The sequence below is a fragment of the Humulus lupulus genome, chromosome 4, assembly GCF_963169125.1.
Source record: "Humulus lupulus chromosome 4, drHumLupu1.1, whole genome shotgun sequence".
Lineage (NCBI taxonomy): Eukaryota > Viridiplantae > Streptophyta > Magnoliopsida > Rosales > Cannabaceae > Humulus > Humulus lupulus.
Genome location: NC_084796.1, coordinates 105404910 through 105425401, shown reverse-complemented (window position 1 = coordinate 105425401; position 20492 = coordinate 105404910). Strand labels below are relative to the sequence as shown.

The 20492-nt window shown below is 47.4% G+C and overlaps 1 protein-coding gene across 1 annotated transcript; it reads right to left on the bottom strand.

The window, feature by feature from the left end:
• Positions 1-303: 303 nt before the first annotated feature.
• Positions 304-1997, bottom strand: LOC133830693 (presenilin-like protein At2g29900). Its single transcript, XM_062260731.1, has one exon. The coding sequence runs from the start codon at positions 1838-1840 to the stop codon at positions 497-499; it is 1344 nt and encodes a 447-aa protein (XP_062116715.1). The 5' UTR covers positions 1841-1997; the 3' UTR covers positions 304-496.
• Positions 1998-20492: the final 18495 nt, after the last annotated feature.

The following is a 20492-nucleotide window of genomic DNA, read 5'->3' as shown; positions in this document are numbered from 1 at the left end:
CGTTTAAATGACATGCTAATATAAATTAGAGCTTTATATGTCTGCATTCTTACTCCTGAGAGGTGAATGGTTAAAGAAGAACAATAAGGCACTCAAGGTCTTTATTCCTTGTCCCAAGTTTTCACACACAGAACCCATGGATTGTCTCCTTTTTGCTTCTTCAGATGCTTATAACTAGCAGCAGCACTACATTATAATAAAACTATGTGCAATCAAACCAGTCCCATTTCCTACAATTCCCTCATAGCCTCTGCTATGTTTGGTTTCCTAATCAGTCTGAAGAATGAAAATTTCATTCTCTGGTTGTTGAAATAGAGTCTCAAAGTTATTTACTTTAATAAATTTGACAACGTTATTAAACCAAGTAGACCAAATAAAATGGACATATAATATGAAAGCAACTGATACAAAGTGTATAGGTTGCAAGACTTAATCAATTTCACTATATGATAATTTGTGCCTTGAGCATCAAACTTCAATGACACTGTTCATATTTCTAGAACATCAAGAGGTTCAAAGAACATCCTACAACAAAAGCTTCAAGCAGAAACCGGGTCAAGAAGTAAAATAATACACCGAGGAGTACAGACACTGGAAGAGCTGGCAAAGCTTTCTGGTATACAGCCAATAGCACCAGAGTGATACCCAGACCAGCCACAATTGCAAGATAACACGCATAAACTGTCATAAAATCATACATTGCTGCCCTCCCTACCAACACACTGTAGAAGATGAAATCTCCTAAGCCTAGCTTGATTGCACCAGATGAAGCCAACCCAATGCCCTCCAACACCAAATTCTCAACTGTGACAACATGTTCTTCCTGTGCAATACGTGGGACGCTTATTCTTTGTTCAAGTAACGGAACAACAAGCTCTGAATTTCTCTCCACCACCTGCCCCTCTTCAGCTCGCACCAAGCTTGTAACATTATGTTCACTTAGATTTGAATTCGAATCTGGAGTCTCATGATTCTCATCCACATTCAAACTGGAACTTATCCCATGATTCTCAGTCTCACTTCCAACCGAAACAGAATTTGTACTTATATTGGAATCAGCCCCACTATTTGAAATGTCATCCCTTCTATCTCTCCATACCCTCCTTTGAACCACACGACCATTTAAACCAGAATCATCATGAGTCACCGGCCGGGCCTCATACACTAAAGCAGGGATATCTTCATCTCTAGATATTGCAAGCTCAACTAAGATTCTTAATGGCCCAACAGGCAGCAAAACCGCAGCAAGATCGTAAAGTGACATAGCAACTAAGAGCGCCCAAGTAGTCCATTCAGGCAAAAGAGTAAACCAATAAGCAACCAACATTCCAATGACCACTAAATATCCTTGTGTCACAAAAATTGCCATTTTTGACATGAAAACAGCTAAAACACCCACCACAGCAAAATTAAACAAAGCTACTAGAAATGTGACACAATCAATAGGGATGCTAAAATCTTGGAGCAGAAACACCGCTATTTGACCACCCATAAACATCAAGACAAGAAAAGAAGAAAAACCCATGTAGAATTTCAAGAATTTAGTATATCTAAGATAGAAAAGGAGGACCAACACGAAGGTGACCACAGTGACAACTGCCACAAACACAAGAGAGTTCAAAAGGGCACCTACAAATTTGTCCCAGGAGGAATCTGAGCTCGCTTCTGTGTATGCCATGGTGGCCATTGTGCTGAATCTTGCAGAGGAAGAACTATCGGAGCTGAGAACGGAGACCAAAATGACCACCATGAACATGCATATTGAGACTGGAGTAACGATTCTGACAATCTCCTCCCCTAAAGAGTCGAGAATGTTTGTGGGTCTTTGGTTTTGGGCCATTGGGTGTTCAAGAATTGGATCAATTTTGGCTTTTGGAGGTGTTTTGGTAGAATGGTCTTTCGAATTTTAGTTGTAACATGGGGCTGTTTTGTGTGCGGATATTGGGAATGGAAAGTGATGCAGTGTGCTACGAACACACACTTGCATAGCCACTTACGCTTCAACTCTATGCCCCTTTAAAAAAAAATTGATCCATGTATTAAAAAATATTAATAAAGAAATTATTGAATATTCTCAAAAAAAAAAAAAATTGAATGGATGGTACCTTTAAAATAACATATATATTTTTTTTTATGGAAACCTCGATTTCATGAACAAATACTTACCATTCATGGTCATTGCAAAGTGTTACGAGCTCACATTTTGACAGCGGAAATGCCCGTGCAACACTTTGACTCCTCTAAGCTAAAGTCGGCATTCCAACCATTCAGATAATAATAGGCACATTTTTTTCGCGCGACCATGTGCCTTTGTACACTTCTGTCTCTCGAACAACTCTCGCCGAGTCACGCTCTCAAGCATATATGAGTGCATCCGTGCATCAAGACTCTCTAGCCAAGATACTTACATTGTCCATAGTTTCTCACTATGGCAAGGCAAATCCCAACACAGATGCTTACCCAGACATTCGCAAACCAAGGTAGCATGTGAGGCCACAATGCTTGAAGTCTCTCCTGAGTGCGAATAGATGGTCGATTGGGACTACCCCGGAGAGTTCTGCTCCAACATTCATGGCCAACTTTGCCAATGTGTCTGTGAACACATTCTGTTCCCTGGGGATCTGGCGAATGACGTATCTTTTGAACGATTGGAGTAACTCCCGGGTTCGCGCCACGTAGGCAGTCATCTTCTCCCCCTTCATTTGGTATTCTCCCAAAATCTGTCTTACCACCAATTGGGAATCGTTGTGGACTTCGATGTTCTCTACCCCCACTTCCCGAGCTAAGTGTATTCCGGCCAGCATGGGCTCGTGCTTAGCCTCATTGTTTGACGCTTCAAATTGGAAGCATAGGGCGATTTGCTATTGGTGACCTTGGGGGATATTAGGATGATCCCGGCCCCGGCCCCGGCCCCGTTCTCATTGGAGGCTTCGTTAACAAAAATTTTCCACAAGTGCACTACAGGGTCGATTGGCTCTTCGTCCTCAGCAATCTTGGTACACTCTATAATGAAGTCGGTTAGGGCCTGTCCCTTGATGGAGATTCTGGGGACGTAGGCGATATCGAATTGGCTCAGCTCCATGGCCCACTTCAAAAGTCTTCCCGATGATTCTATTTTTTGTAATACTTGTAGTGGGGGATGGTTTGTTAGTACCTTGATGGCATGAGCCTGAAAGTAGGGTCTTAACTTCCTGGAAGCGGTCAGCCAGCAAAATGCAGTTTCTCGATCAAAGGGTATCTGGACTCCGCGCCCAGCAACCTTTTACTTACGTAATAGACCGGGAGTTGGAGCTTCCCTTCTTCTCGCACTAAAGCAGCGCTTATGACACGTTCTGACACGGCCAAATATAGGTACAGTGATTCCCCATCCACCGAATTTGACAAGATTGGTGCTTGAGCCAAATGTTCTTTCAGTTTTTGGAAAACCTCTTCACACTCGATTGTCCATTTGAACTTTTGGTTTCCGCAAAGTATGTGAAAAACGGAATGCACTTGTCCGTGGACTTTGACACAAAACGACTCAAAGCCCTATTCTTCCCGTCATGCTCTGAACATCTTGTGTTTCTGTGGTGATGGCATGTCAATCAAAGCTTTGATCTTATTTGGGTTGGCTTCTATCCCTCTCGAGCTTACGATGAAGCCTAGAAACTTCCCGGATGCCGTGCCAAAAGTGCACTTCTTGGATTTAGCTTTATCCTGTTCTTCTAGATAATGGTGAATGCTTCTGCCAGGTCGTCTGTGTGTTGGGCCGACATCTTGGACTTCACCAACATGTCGTTTATGTAGACTTCCATGTTCTTCCCGACTAGGTTTCAGAACATTCTGTTGACAAGCCTTTGATATGTGGCTCCGACATTCTGTAGCCCGAAAGGCATGACAGTGTAGCAGTATACACCCTTGTCCGTCTGGAAGCTGGTGTGTTCCTGGTCTGCTACGTGCATTGAAATTTGGTTGTGGCTGGAGTAGGCATCCATGAAGCTTAGAAACTCGTACCTAGACGTGGCATCCACCATCTGGTCTATTCGAGGCAGAGGGAAGAATCCTTCAGACATGCCTTGTTTAGGTCTGTGAAATCTATGCAAGTTCTCCATGTCCCATTTGGTTTTGGCACCAACACCGGGTTCGCCAGCCAAACGGGGTACAATGCTTCCCAGATGAAGTTAATTGAGGATAACTTCTCGATTTCTAATTTAAGGGTCTCTGCCCGTTCCGTGCTCAGTGGCCTTTGCCTCTACCGGATTGGAGTTGCATTTTCGCCAATGTTCAGGGTGTGACAAATAATGTTGCGATCAATCCCGGTCATATCCTAGTAGGACCAGGCCAAGACATCCTGGTTTTCTTTTACTCGGGCAACTATGGCAGCCCTAACCTCCAGATTCAAATTTCTTCTTACTTGGATGACTCTGGTCGGATTGGTGTCACTGATGCACACCTCTTCAATCTCCACCATAGGTTCTAATGCCCTGACCGTTTCTATCCGGGGATTCGATTCGTCGTCTTCTTGGACCATCCCCCGTGTTGGCTGTGGTTGCGGGACCACGCGACGTTCTCCTCCTCGAGGGACTCTTCGCGGACAATGAAGATTGGTCGGGCAGAGATGTGATAACACTTATTGTAACGCCCTGGTTACCCCATAACAGTTACGGTGAACTAGAAATTTGACCCGCTACCCGAGTCCTTTGGTTAAAAACGTGATCTAAGTGTTAATATCAGGTTAAGGTGAAAAACCAGCAAAAAGGAAAGGGTACATTTCATTAAGTAAACAAACTGCTCATGAGCCATTCAAAATGTTTACAAGTAGTTTGTAATACAAAAGAGTCGCTACAGTTCCAAATTTACAAACTCCACCGGCCTAAGCGGCAAAAATAGGCTAGACCCCTAGTCCCTCTGAGAACTCCTTAACCATGGCGGTCAAGCGGCCCTGTATGTACACAACATCGCCCAAGCTCCCCACTCAGGGCTGGTTAAGATTTTCCTTCCCTTTACCTGCACCACATAGCACCCATGAGCCAAGGCCTAGCAAGAAAACACAATAAAACATGATATAATATCAACAACGATCATAATAACCCTTCAGGACTCTCAGTCCAAACAAATAGGTGACAATAGCCGAAAGCCACGATTATGAGCAACGCTCCCTCTAGCCATGTGACGATAGGGTCACCAGGGCTTAACAGATAAGAGATTCTTTCATATGTTTGATCAGGACAGGTGCATGGTGATTAGTCACCAACATAACCTTCCTCACGACTCTAGAGTCGAAGCTATGGACAACGTCCCTTAGCCACGTGATTAACGGTCACCAGGGTCGTATACCTTGGCTATAGACATCTGGTCGTAGACCAGGAAAGCACTTATAAGTTCTTCAACCTTAGGGTCGGTCCCGCATTAATGCCATAGAGCCATGCAGTGCGTGATCATCGACTTTAGAGTCGGTCCCTGACTAGTCAGTGTCTCAAACAGGTAATCAGCGTTCACTAGCATTTAATATGCAATCCACGTTCACATATATCAACCAACGTGCTTCAATACCAAACCATGCATGTCATATACCTGTACAGGGTGCAACTGTATCCATACACTATTTTCTTACCTCAGGTTCGAGCGGGAAGTACGATAAAGACGACTCCTGAGAACGATCGATCTTTTAGTTCCTTAGCGGTTACCTAATCACAACCAATTATAACCTCCATTAATGAGAATCCATAATAATAGGGTCTTAAACTAAGCACCACACTCGGGACCTCGAAACATGCCCACACGGTGAGTAGATTCGATCTCGGGCCTTAAGGATTGAAACCCCGAGTCAAAAACCCTTAAAAACACTCAAAACGGGGTTTGGAAGGAGCAGGGTAGCGCTACAGCGCTCAACTCCTAGCGCCACAGCACTATACACAGAACCTCCCAAGCGCCAAAAAGCCTCCTGAGGAGCGCTATAGCGCCCTAGGGTGGGCGCTGTAGCGCTACCTCCAGGCCCAAACTCCCCTGAACCGACCTTCTTCAACTCCTTCGATTCTAACTCGATTTCCAAGCTTCCAAATCCTATTCTTGATGCCAAATAAACCCAAAAACCATCCAAACACACCCCAAACATCACAAGCATGGGAACCCTAGCCAAAACTCCCAACAAAACCATGAATTCACCCTAGTAAACTCAGCTGCAAAACAAAACCAAAACAGGGCAAACCAGAGAAAACCATGGTTAGAAACTTACCCAAAGCTTGGCTTATGATGGTCTTCAATGGTGGATCACACTCCTAAACTCCCAAGGCTTGCTTCCTAAGCTTGAATCCTCAAAATTGGTTCAAAAACCACAAAGAACAGTGAGGAGAAGAAGGTACGGGAGAACTTTTTTACAAACTTTATTTTTCCACTACTTTCTTCAGCCATCAAGAGTTATATCTATCCTAGGGGTGAAATGTCCATTTTACCCCTAGGTCAATTAATAGTTTCTAAAGGCTCCCAAGGGCATATTTGGTACTTTCCTTCTAACTCGTTAATCATAATTAACGCTCTCCAATTCCCGCTATTCTCAATGTCCTCAAATACCAATAATTCACATCCTGTTACCCTTTATCTTCCGGTAACACTCTAATCATTAAAAACACCCCGAGACTCAACCTAAGCCCTGGCTCTTACACCTGTTGTGACAAAACCGCTAATCAATAACCTACGATTGTCTCAAGTCGAATATCTCGAACAAACCCACATCATAATGTGGTCTCAACATATATCACCGACATGCATACAATTAACATTATATTATAATATAATTCTCATAAACATGCATAAACACATTCAATGGCATAATTAAACAATTATGGCCCTCCCGGCCTACTAACCCGGCCATTAACCATAATAGGGAATCCGGGGCATTACACTTATGGGCGCTATTTTGATCTCCCTGTACTGTCCCTACTTCGTCGTTATCACATAGGAACTTCAAGCATAGATGGCGGATGGAGGTAACAACACCAAAGTCGACCTGAGCGGGGCGCCCAAAAATCACATTATACGCAGTGGGACAATCCACCACCACGAATGTGCAGTACTTGAATGTGTTTTGAACATCGTTCCCCAATGTAACAGGGAGTTGTATCTTGCCCATCGGGAGCAATGAATCCCCATTGAAGTCGTAGATATGCGTTGGACACGATGCTAGGTCCGCCTCCGTTAAGTCGATCGCTGTGAAGGCCGACTTGAAAAAGACATTGACAGAACTACCATTGTCTACCAACACACGGGATACTCTTTTGGTTGCGATTTGGGCGTCAATGACTAAAGGATCGTGATGTGGTAAGTGGACATTCTGTGCATCTTCCTCCGTGAACGTTATCGATAAATTAATCATCTTTAGGCATTGGGCTGGAGTTTGGACCAATGCACACATCTCATGGTCGTGGTCGAGTTCGCTAAGGTACCTCTTTTGGTTATTCTAGGGTGGTCCCCCCAGGTGCGGGCCTCCCGATATGGTGGCGATGTGGCCATTACTCGAGGGGGTGCAGTTTCAGGCGGATATGGCATCCCAGGTCCAAGAGCCATAGGGCCTCTAGGAGGTCGCACTACTAGGGTCCCCTGAGGGGCCTGTGCTCCCGGTCTTGGAGCATACCCTCCCTGAGGGGGTCTGAACTGCTCAGGTGCTCCCTGAGCAAAAGGCTATCTAGGAGGCATGGGTTGTGCCGGAACTCCAACCAGCTTCCTGACCCAATGGTGGAGGTGCCCCAGCTTGATTATATTTTCGATCTCGTCCTTTAGCTGACGACATGCCTCAGTTGTATGGCCTACGTCCTTGTGATAGGCACATCTTTTTCCAGCGTCGCTCTGGTTCTTTCCCCCTTTAAACATGGGGCATGGTTTTCAGTAGTGGACTACGTTGCTCATTGCAAGGTAGATATTATCTCGGGTATCCACCAAGTTCGTGTATTCTGTGTATTGGGGCTCGTACCCCCTCTTTCTCTTCTTTGCAGGCTCAGTCCAACTTTGATTCTTGCTGGATCGTTTTCCCCAGAAAGGATTTATGCTTGCCTCAACTGCTTCAGTCTGGGATGGTTAAACCGCTCCAGGAGTGATACTGTATCTGGTCAGTGCCACCCCAAACCCAGAAAAAGGGGCTGAAGAAGCTGGAGCATGTCCTGATGAAGTGGGCGCATAGACAGTCGGGGTCATAAACTATATTATGAATATTTCTGGAGGTGTTGGATAGAGATTTGTCGGGCATTGTTCCCCGTACCCAGCAATGGTCTGTGTTATTGGTCGCGGTGTTGGATGCCATCCAAAAGCTTGGATTCAAGCTTCTTCCCAACTGATGAAGCCTTAAGCCATTCTTATAAACTCTTCAAGAGTGGCCGCCTTACTGCGTTGCATGTCATCCCAAAGAGAGGATCCAGCTCTGATTCTGGACTGGAGGGCTACTAAGCATTTTCCATCATCCACCTTAGTCTTTGAAACTTCCTCTATGAAGCGTTGGATGTAAGCTCTAATGGTTTCAGTGGGATGTTGCTTAATGTTGGCCAGCGCACTGACCTCCATGTCCAGTTTCTGGGCGACTACGAATTGCTTACGAAAAGTTGACTGTAATCTAGACCAAGGTGATCGAAAAGCATAGGCATTTTCCATTATCACAGACATGGACTATAGTCATCAGGTGATTGTAGCAGGATAGATGGTCTCTCGGGTTGGTGTTTTCGGTGTAGGCGGGTATATCCGGCATCTTGAACCCCTTGGGCAACACGACATCTAGGATGTGTTTTGCACACAGTTCCTTTTCTTCATCTTCTTAATTGGAACCTCCGCCTTCTTGCTATCAGACTAAGCAACCCGTGACCTTTTTGAGAATGACCAGCTGCTCCATGAACTTCCTGGCCATTCCATCATCAATGGGTGCTCTCTTGTTCTTCCTGTCATTGAGGTTATTCCTCAAATCGCCTCCTCGAGGGTGAATCTTTTCTTTACGGCCCTGCTCCTTTCTAGCATTGAGGCCGTCTCGCAAGTCAATGCGGGATGTTTCATCTCCCGAACTAACAACTTTCGGCTCCTCTCTGTGTTTATGCCCTCCGTGATCCTTGTTCACAGATGCATTGGGATAAAAACGTCTTCCCTTGTCATCATGTCTCAGGACATTCTGGGGTTTGGTGCTCTGTAGGTGTTTCCCTTGCGGATTGTTCAGATGATTCCGTCCTAGGACAAGATTCACCCATTCTTTCCTAGGCAAATGCCCAGGGTCCACCCTAGTTTTTGGAGCGGAATGAGTCTTCTTTTGAGGGTTTTATTTTTCTATGGGATCGACCGCTTTGACTTTCCTTTTTTTCTTGAGCTGGGTTAAAAGGACTGACTTTGGGATGAGGGGATCGTCCCGGAGGAGAAGTAGGGGTTGTAGCATTGTTGGGAGGGCCAGTCCCTGTAGGTGGGACAGGTGGCTAAGTTCTTGGGGGAGGAATAGCTGGGGGATTAGCTGTAAATCCCTGAGCAACAATAAATTCTTGAAGAGCCACGAGGGACTCTTGCATATGGCAAGTGGTCTTTTGTTGTTCCGCCATCCTTGCTTCTTGATCGAGGACCTATTGTCTCAGATGAACCACTTCCAGATCCTCTTGTTCAGGTTCCACATCATTTTTGCTGGGATTGATGGGATTCTCGGCCTCATGGTCTTCGTACCCCTCTTTGTCTTCCTCATAGTACTCTTCGTCGTACTCACCCCCTTCTCTGAAGTTCTGGGAGTCATCAGGCAGGGGCCCACGATAAGGTATATCCTCTGGTTGGTCTTGAGAAAGTTATTGGTCTTGCAACGATTCTCCATTATCCTGTTGTTGTTGTTGTTAAGTAGATAAAACACATGTCTGGTATTCACCATCTTTGTAGATGGCAAGGACTGGTTCAAGCTTTCTTCTGGCTGTCAACGAAAGCACCAAAATGTTTACTGAGGTTTTTGGAAACTACAAATATCTCAAGAAATAAGAGCTAGAAAAAAAGGTAGAAAAATGAACATGATCACAATTTTTACGTGGTTGGGGCATTAATAAGCCTTAGTCCACAAGTCAATAGTATTGAGCTTTAGAGAGTTTAACAATGGAGGTTTTCTGCAAGTTCAGCAGCGTTTATGCGTACATGAGAAAATTAAATCCCTGCTACAGTGCACAAATGAACCTATTTATAGGTGGTCATGTAGCTTGGGCCACACTAATCTGGGCCCAATAGGGATATAATCATAAGTGCTCTCTAACGAAGCTATAATACAAGAGTGTAACATGATTACAGGTTGTTAATCTAGGCCCACTGGGCCGACTTAAGCGTAGTAGAGCCTTACAGCTGCCCTTTGTATGTTAGTACGGACTGATCCGCGTGGGCTACCAGGGGGATTCTGGGGACGGGATCTGTCAGAGTAGTGACAGTATCGTTCCCTTGGAACATCGTACGTTCTGTGCGTATCCCTTTCTGCAGGTTAGTTAGCGAGATCAACTGCTGGATTTCTCGGGGATACGTCAGCTGCATGAAGCACTGGCCTTGATCTACCCGGGCGCATGGTCCGGGTTCATTTACCGAGGTTCAGGTTCGTCTACTCAGGCTCGGGTTCATTTACCAAGGTTCAGGTTCTTTTACGAAGATGGACATTAGCTAGCGAGGACGGATCTAAGGAAAGATCCTGGAAGTGAGTTGGATCAAGAGGATGAAACTGGAAACTTCCTTTGGACCTCGCATGGTGGGATTTGTCCCTTGGAATGGACCGTCCACCACAATGATCTAAACCCCAGAGGGTGGAGATTGGGCGAGTCCATGAAGTTGGTTCGAGCCTATGTCTCAGGTCCGGGCTCTTTACTTTATGATTATTCACCAGGCGTTGAACCTAAGATGGGTCTAGGCCTCCAGGCCCCTAGCTACTCAGCATTCATTGGGCCTTGACCTCTCTTGAGGGCCTATGAAGCCCACTTGACAATGGCACGTGTTCAAGGTGGAAAATATGGACAACATTTACCCCCCAAGTCTTCGTCAGTGTTTGCATGGTGGAGACTTGCCTTCTTCATCCCGGATCAATCACTTGACTCTCGATTTATTTACCTAAGTTGTAGTTTGTTTACTTGAGTCCCAGTTCGTTTACCTAAGTCCCGGTTTATTTACTTGGGGGCTAACAGGTTAATCCCCAACCTTTCGAATTCCCATTGACCTAGGCACGTGTCTCCAAGTGAATGGTACGTTTGCGCCACTCATGCCCAAATAACCTAGGGAAAATCCTTTGATGGATTGGGTGACTGATGGATGTCAACGCATTTCTCGAAGCATCGCATCTAGACGAAAAGGTGTTTTTAGCACTTGAGTGGGCTGTTTAATGTTTCTGCATTGTCCGGAACCATCAGATGAGGATTGTCTTGGGATTTTTAATGCAGACCATTGGATGAGAGAGGCGCGGATCGTGGATTGATGAATCCATGATTTAGCACTTGATTAGGCTAGTTAATGCTCCTTTGCTATCTGAAACTGTTGGATGGGGATCTTTTGGGGATATTCCGTATGGACTATTGGATTGAATAAGAGATTTTTCTCCTATATATAGCCCAGTGGGATCCTTTCCTCACTTTTTACTGATTCTAAACTTTCAAAACAGATAGCAGAGAGTTAAAACTCTGAATGTCCGAAATCGCAGATGAACTTTTCTAACGTCTACTGCATTTTCGAGCACACCTATTTCCAATGGAGCCACCCTTCATTCATCTAGAGGACAACATCGCCCCGGACGACCCTTCTGAAAACATCAACGAGGTGTTCTACCGCCTCCTCAAGTTCAAGACTGAGTTTATGCCGACGTTCTCACCTGTACATCAACAAATCCCAAGTTCAAGTCTCTTCAGTAAGGTTTCTAGTCAATTCCTTATTTTCCTTCATTATTCTTTATTATCATATTACCTCTGCGACCATGCAGTCATTAGGGTCGCGACCACCGTGTATGGTGGTTCTAGGTAGTGGTAGTGATGAATAATAGGGAATTTTCTAGGTGACACTTCCTTTCGTAGATAAATTGATCGATGGAGTGGGTTGGACTACCCTAAATCATCGAACCCTGACGCCTCAAAACTGTTTGGGTGAATTAGTTTCCTTTTGCAACGATATTTAGCCTTTAGTTCCCGACTCATGCTCCTGAGACCTTAATTGTTCCTGGATCTATGTCCAGAGGGGACCTCTCCAAGCAGTTTAGGAGAATCCCCGTTCCTTAACCAATTTTTCAGTTTTGGTGTTGACTGCTTGATTCTTGCTTTTCTTGTCACATCTAAGTTTTTGATCATGGGTCGTGGCATCACCCTCCACCCGGAAGATGCAGTAAATGCAGGCCCCATCATCTTGGAGGGGCAAAAGCTTCCCACTGGAAAAATGTGGGAAATGGACACGGAGGTAAACGAGTTCTGGAACTATCAGATGCTGAACAAGATGGAGAAATCCTTTGGGATAGAGTCGACTCCAGGCCCCTTCTTCAACAGGATGGCCCGAAAAGAAGAGAAGGCCCATACTGGAGTGGGAGTATTCGGGGCTTGGATCACAAGCCACATTAGTGCAGGAGCCATTCTCCCGCTTCACAACTACTTAGCATGTTTTCTCAAATTTGCAGGGATTGTGTTGTTCCAGCTCCTGCCCCAGGCATACAAGTTGCTTGTGGGGTGCTATGTGATCTGCGCCTGGAAGGAGATCCCGGAGCCCACCCCCGCAGAGGTGTTGTACTACTATCAGTTGAAGCCGCTGCTGAACTCTAAGGATAAACCACGGTGTTGACTGCGTTTTTAGCCATCGACGTGAGAACGTCAAATACGACAAGCCTTCAAGAGAAATAAAAACGACACAGACGGTTTAAACAAGAAAAGTAAATAACACAGGAGATTTTTATAGTGGTTTAGCCCCGATTGTCGGTAATAGCCTAATCCACTTAGATTTGTGATTTATAGATCTATACTCAAGATCAGATGGACTGAGCCAACTGAGTTTCTTCAGTACAGATTGTGAAAATACAAGAATTCTCTCTTATTTCAGCACTTTCTCTCTCTAGAATACTCAGACCCAATTTTCTCTCTCTAGAAAGAAGCAGCAGAAGCAGAACCCCTCTCTCATCCCATAAGCTCTCTATTTATAGGCTTAGGGTCATACATACGGTATCCTCTAGAACCGGGATATTTTATTATATTTATTACATTTAAATTACAAAGAAACATTCAAAATTCAAAATGTAACAAACCCCCCATTTGTGGGAAGAATGAGAGATTCCCGCATATCTTGTTGAAGTTGTTCTTGGGATTTTGACGTAGTCTCACATGCATGTTGGTTACTCCTTCAAGCTTTCCTTGGACCAAGGTGATATATGCATGGCTCTCCTCGGACCAAAGGTCATGCATGCTTGGCTCTCCTCGGACCAAGGTGGTCCGAGCCAACACCCTTGCTTCTCACCTCGGACAAGTCTGAGCATACCTTCTCCAATCAAGGTCCGATCGGACCTTGTGGCCTTCTTCTCGGACCAAGGTGGTCCGAGGCATCCTCCTCTTGCCTTCTCCTTGGACCAAGGTGGTCCAAGGCATCCTCCTTGACATCTCACCTTGGACAAGCCTGAAGCACTCCCCTTTAGCATCTCCCAACTATGTCCGATCGGACATTGTGTAGGCTCTCCTTGGCAAAATCTAAGTCTCCATTCTTGGATTGCATGGGACTCCTCCTCCTTAGCTACTTACCTTGGACACGTTCGAGCCAACACTTAGGAAACCTTGGGAGGCTTACCTCAAACACACCCTTGGGGTCTCTTAGGACCACATCCTCCTTGGGGTCTCCTAGGACCACTTTCTCCTTGGGGTCTCCTTAGACCACTTTCTTGAGTTCTCCTCGGACCTCATCCTTGGGTTCTCCTAGGATCACCCTCTTGGTGTCTCCTAGGATCACATCCTCCTTGGGGTCTCCTAGGACCACTCCCCTTAGCTCTCCTAGAATGCATTCTCCTTAGCCTCCTAGGATGCATTCTCCTATTTTTTGGGTATAACACACGGGATGGGTTTTATCGATTGAAGAGTTGTAGTGTCAGTCTGGCTCCATACAACTCCTGGAAACATCCCCCAGATTTTAGACACTACTAGTTTATGACATCCGGGTTCCTTCTGGAGAAAAACCCCACTTTGGTGCTGGACTTTCAGCGCGTGGGTAAGTTATCCTTCCTCGTTCTTCGTTTCTTTTTTTATATGGAATACTCACGTTCCTGTGAACAGGTCTGTATGCTCAGACCCGGCTAAACAAATTCATCTTGGACCAGAAGAAAATATATGCCGCCACCAGTGCCGAAGATCTAGACATGGGGGGGTTCATGACCACGGAGAATCTTCAGCTAACCAGATTTATTGCCAGCCATCAGTCGATAAAACGCCCCCATCCTCTGGGGAATACAATGCAAGAAAGACCCTGCTCTGAGGGAAGAGTTTGCCCTTATTCACATTAAGGCGGTGGAGGCCGCGGTCAAGGTGAACACGGAGAGGTTGAAAGCAGAGCGGGTGTGCCTTGTGGAGCGGGCCTAATCCGAGGAGCTGGATGCCTTGCTCGAGGGGAGGCAGTCCACATTGGAGCTCCTGGGGCCAACATCTTGGGGCAAGGTAAAACGCCTCTGATTTTAACTTATGCCCCTCATACTGAGGGCTTTCTTAGGAATAGGCAACAATACGAGATTATTTTACCAGGACTGTTAGCAACGTTGGGGTTCCTTGCCCCATTTCCGTGGACACGTTGAATCTCATGCATTCGTCCTGGTTCCTTCAATATGGTAGCTTTTTGGACCTGGATGACATGGGGGATCAAATTCATGCTTTTGCCCTAGGAGAATTAAGTCAGGCCCATTCCATAGATAAGGGCTTGTCCCGGAGGACTTAGACTTGCATGTTTCTTTTGTATTTTTCTGTCCTTCCCATTTCGTTGCGTTACTAATCCGTATTTTATTCTTATTTTAGGTGAGTCGGACATGTCTTAACTCGTGGCCAAGATGAAGGAACTGATTGAGGCCAGGGATGTTGCGGCTAAGGCATCAACGAAGAAGGTTGCCAAGGGCTCGGCCAAGAAGAAGATCATTGACCTGATACTCGAGGCTGCAGAACCGGCCGAGAGGGCCCCAAAAGGAACTCAAGTTGCCGCCTTGGCCCTTATGGCCCCTGTTGAGCAGCATCTATCCCATCCTGCTCCTCTCCAAATCATAAACTTGGAGTAGGAGCCTTCGGTAGGAGGTGGGACAAATAAAAGGAAGACAGACTATGTTGTCACAGCATCCGCAGAGTGGGCCAAGAAGGTCAGGACAAAGGAGGACTTCACTATGATCGAGGAACATTCCTCTGGTGAAAGTCTCATTATTACACCAGAGCTACTGGATGCTCCCTAGCTTCCCATCAACCCCGCCTATCTTAGGAAGGGGAATCAATCGTCCTGGAGGAGAGGATGAAGATGGTATCCTGGGCCTAGGATGAGGGGCACAAAAAATGGGATGAGGTGGCCCAGGCTCTGATTATTTGTTAGAAAATGGAGTTCTCCGGACGTCTGAGGCCTTTAATGCTCCCCAGAAGATCGTGGATCAGTTGGGAGCTGAGATTGGATTTCAGCCTAGGTTAGGGCAGGACGTGGCCCCATTTTCTGCGGACTTACTGACCCAAGTGGGGACGTCCATGTCCTCCCTTCAGCTTAAATTCTACACCACATTGCTACCAATTATGCCCTCTTCATCTCCCAGGCCATCAATCATCAAGCCATGGTGGTAAGCCACTTGTTCGTCTCGTTTCTTTATTACCGTTATCTTTTTGTGTTGTATCAAACTTTGCTTTGTTCCAGGATGCATTGCTGGCTCATAGAAATGTGAACCTGGTGGCCGAGATGGCCATGAAGCTAGAGACGACTCAAATGGAGCTGGAGCGGGCCATCAACCAACGAGAAGCTGCCAAGGAGGTCCTCACCAAGGAGACTGCTCGGGTTCAAGCTTAACACGAGGAAGCTTTGTCCAGGAAGGATGCTGACCACAAGAAGGTGGTGGACAATCTGGAGGTGGAACTGTCCCGTGCCCATGGCTCGAAGGCTTCGACTAAAGCACTCTTGGAGGCAGCTGATGTGATAGTCAGAATCCTGTGATCCGCAGGGGGAAAGACCAGGTAAAAGTTGTGCAATCCCACATCGCATAGGGAAGGTCAACTGTGATGATTCTAAGACTATGTAGGTGTGGACGCCCAAATTCCAAGAAGGCAAAATATGAGACTTATGTGAGGTCCTCGGGCCACCACCATCTCGGGAAGTCATCATGTTATCACGCCACGAATCTAGACTCGTGCATCATGGGATCATTGCCATATGGCCCCCATTTGCAAGACGTAGACGTGAAGCTGCCCTAGCCTCGCTGGACCCGCGCGCGACGCCCCATGGCCTCGCTCGGCCACCCGCACGCGACGCCCCTTGGCCTCGCTCGGCCACCCACACACGACGCCCCTTGGCCTCGCTCGGCCACCCGCACGCGATGCCCCTTGGCCTCGCCCAGCTGCGAAGCCCGTGCCATCGTCTCGCACCGGTCGCCTCGCATCCGAGGGCCTCGCCCCAGACGTCTCGCGTGGCCTCAGCCAAGTATGGCCTCGCCCAAGCATGGCCTCGCCCAAGCATGGCCTCGCGTGGCCTCGCCCAAGCATGGCCTCGCGTGGCCTCGCCCAAGCTCGCCCAAGCATGGCCTCGCCCAAGCTCGCCCAAGCATGGCCTCGCGTGGCCTTGCCCAAGCTCGCCCAAGCATGGCCTCACGTGGCCTCGCCCAAGCATGGCCTCGCGTGGCCTCGCCCAAGCTCGCCCAAGCATGGCCTCACGTGGCCTCGCCCAAGCTCGCCCAAGCATGGCCTCGCGTGGCCTCGCCCAAGCTTGCCCAAGCATGGCCTCACGTGGCTTCGCCCAAGCTCGCCCAAGCATGGCCTCGTGTGGCTTCGCCCAAGCCTGGCCTCGCATGGCCTCGCGAGAGGAGGAGGGCCTCGTAAGCAGCTAGGGAGCCGCGCCACCAAGGGGGTCACAAGAAGGGCGTCTCGCTATGCATCCTTAGACATCCATCAAGGCCACATGCCTATCAACCAGACTCGTGAGTGATCTCGAAAGGCTTCAGGAATCTCGTGCCAAGGGTCCCATTCCTTACACCTTGAGACCCCCATGCTTAGAGGCTCTAGTACGAGTCAAATGGGACATACTTGTACGACCCAGTATTGAGTACGGATACCAGTGCCAGTGAGACTGCTGGGGTAAGGATCATGGTCCGTACGTCTACGGCCAAAGGTAAGAGCCGACACCACTACCTCCTGCGCCACTACGCCTTCCACCACTCATCAGACATGGGTACAGACAAGTAGTGGAGGCATTCTCTTGACACCTGCTCCTGTACTGGATGTACGACCACAACCTCTAAAGCCACTCCCCTGACATGGTACTTATGTACCCCATGGTCTCCTGGACCACTATGCACCTAAGGCCATTAGAGCCTACTATAAAATGATCTCTAAGACCACCTGAAAAGGGGTTGAAAATTTTACTGCAGCAGAGGCTTGAGTGTGAATGAAAGACTGAATTCTCCATTATTGTTCTATCATTGTTCTTGAGTTATTGTTCAAGTTTTTAAAGCTTTCCGATTAGTGATCTTGATTTGATAATTTTTCCAACTCAACTTAGTTGACGAGTTCTCACCGTCAATAGTTTGGCGCCGTCTGTGGGAACGTTAGTCTCAAGCTACTGTTCCACCATTGTTTCCGGCAAGAAGAAGATGCCAAGACGTTTAAAGTGACTGAGGGAACCAAGAGAGGTAGAGGTTCACCTGAACGGAGTCCAGCTGAAGGCCTCCATGAAGGGCGCTCCTCCACCTAGAGACGTGGAGCCCCCTAAGGACCCTGAGGTTCACGGAGGTGATAGAGTGGCCTCGTCACCGGCCGCTCCACCTGGAGAAAGTCCTCCAAGAGCACCACCGGGAAATGCTGATGAGTTCCCTCCTCCAAAACCACCGCGGGCCCCGAACTCCGGCCGGCAAGACCAGGGCCCTTCTGCCCGTAGGCATGATAAGCACCCCCGGGTCCACTCCATGAGCTCGAGTTCGAAATCCCGGTTTTACGAGGAGGAAATACGTGAGCTTCACTGTAAGAACCAAAGGTTGGAAACCACCTTGGAAACACATGCAAGAGGTCCTAAACGGCCTGCTGCAGGGTAAGTCGAGCGTAACCTTGCCTAAGAGGAAGGAGGAGGGCAAGGATGGGGTGGAGACCACTATACCGATAGATGATGGGAGAACCCGACATTCAACCAGTAACACCCCCCGAACGAAGCAACGTGGTCATCCTGAACCGCCTAAGCAGGCCCAGAAGCCAGCGCCGAGGACCAACGCTGTCCCTCGCAATGAGGACGAGGTCACCTCTAAAAGAGCACCCTCAGACTTGCGGGAGGAGCTCAATAAGAAGAGGGCAGGCAAAGGGACCACGCCTCCTGTGGCGCCTCAAGAAGGCAAGGGAAAGGCGGATCTTAGCCCGTCCGCTTTGAGGGACACCCTTGGCAAGAGGAGGCAGGACCTAGACACGGAGATGAGGAGCCTGCGGAGCAAGATCGTCACCACGTCAGGCGGCCAGGCCTTTGAGGAGGACTTCGACCATGAGTCGCCCTTTGTGAGAGAAATTCAGGCAATCCGACTCCCTGCCAATTTTAAGGAGCCCAATATGACCCCCTACGAAGGGAACACAGATCCGAAATACCACCTGGATGCGTTTAATGATCTGATGAAACTGAGGGGAATTGGAAGTGGTGCCAGGTGCCATTGCTTCGCTGTTACTCTGAAAGGACCCGCCTACAAATGGTTCAAAAGATTAAGGCCGGGGTCCATCAGATCCTGGCAGCAGTTTTCTGACGAATTCCTCCAACAGCACCATGCCGTGCGGGACTACACGGTGCCAGGTACTAGCTTGGCCAACGTGAAGCGAGGGGAGAATGAGAGCCTGAAGAGCTACATTCACCAGTTCAATATGGAGGCCGCAAAAGTGGGAAGCCTAACGCGCCGAGAGTTAAAAATGGCCATTACCACTGGAGTTCTCCCCGGAAGCAAGTTGTGGGACAACATGTTGAAGAGGGAAGTCACCGACTTAGATGACTTCCGCGTGGAGGATGGCCACGCAAACCTGAAGGCAGGAAAGGAGGAGGCCCATGCGAAGCCCCCAGCCAACGACGGGTCAAATGTAGCAAAGAAGAAAAGGGCATACGATGGATCAAGAGATGACCACCAGAGGAAAACCAAACATGGGAATGATCACAGGCAAGCGGCTTACACTTACTACACAGACCTCACAGATAACAGGGAGCACATTTACCTCACCAATGAAGATCGAGTTCCTTTCAAAAGTCCCCCACCAATGAGAAAGGACCGGTCCAAAAGGGACCCTAGTTGATACTGTCAGTACCACAAGGTTACCGGTCATACCACGGCAGAGTGTATCCATTTGAAGGAAGAAATTGAGGAACTCATCCGCAGGGGACATTTGGGCAGGTATGTGCGCAAGGATAACCAAAGGCCAGAAGGAGGAGTGTCCCCGCCGCGGGCACGTGAGGTGGCCCCGGAAGTGCAAGGAGAGGTTAGGACCATCTTTGGAGGACCAGGATTCAGAGGCGATTCTAGGAAAGGGCGAGACAGGTATGCCAAGGAGGCCCGACGAAGTCCACCACATTGCGTTTTAAGTTTGGAACAACGCCCCCCGAAGAGCTTCAAGGGAGAGAATGACTCAATAACTGTAACGCCCTACTACCTTAGAGCCGTTACCAATTGAGTTTTAAGACAAAACAGTGCAATGAACTCGCTATCCGAGGTTTTTAAAACAAAAGTGTGACTAATAAAAAGTTAAGGCTATAATCTTTGAAAATGCGTCGTTTCATTAAAAACTTCTAGTATTAAACATTTGGGATCCCAAAATAAGGTTTGAAAACTATTTACATCTTGAAATAAGTTTACAGTTGATTAAATATAAAAATCATAGATTATTACAGCCATTTCTCGAATAAACCCCCAACCAAAGCAGTCGCTTCACGCTCTCCGTACTCATGGTTGGTTGACTCAGTCTTTGCCCTTACCTGCAACACGGAGCACCCGTGAGCCGAAGCCCAACAAGAAAACTCATGCAGTACATAACATATGCAAAATATATAGTTAATCATATCAGAAAGTCCACAGATAAACAAGTCAACCATTAGACTAAGCAAACACGGCCATGCCGCCCCAGAAGCCTTACCAAAGCCTGGGGTCTCGGTCCTTACCGTAGGGATATCACATGTATCCCCTGGGTCCTACCCTGACTATAAGCATCCCATGTGCTAAGTGTTACTTCTGGCCCCGCTGCCGTTCTCGGCCTTGCCGCCCTCGGCCATAGCCGTTCATTTCACTATAATCATATATAGCATAAATCAAACAACATTCAAACAAATATCAATTCATTTAAATCTGCACCCTAACATGTAATGCAATATAGGGC

Excerpts from the sequence above, each read along its gene's own strand:
- LOC133830693 (XM_062260731.1), bottom strand. The coding sequence starts at position 1,840 with ATGGCCCAAAACCAAAGACCCACAAACATTCTCGACTCTTTAGGGGAG.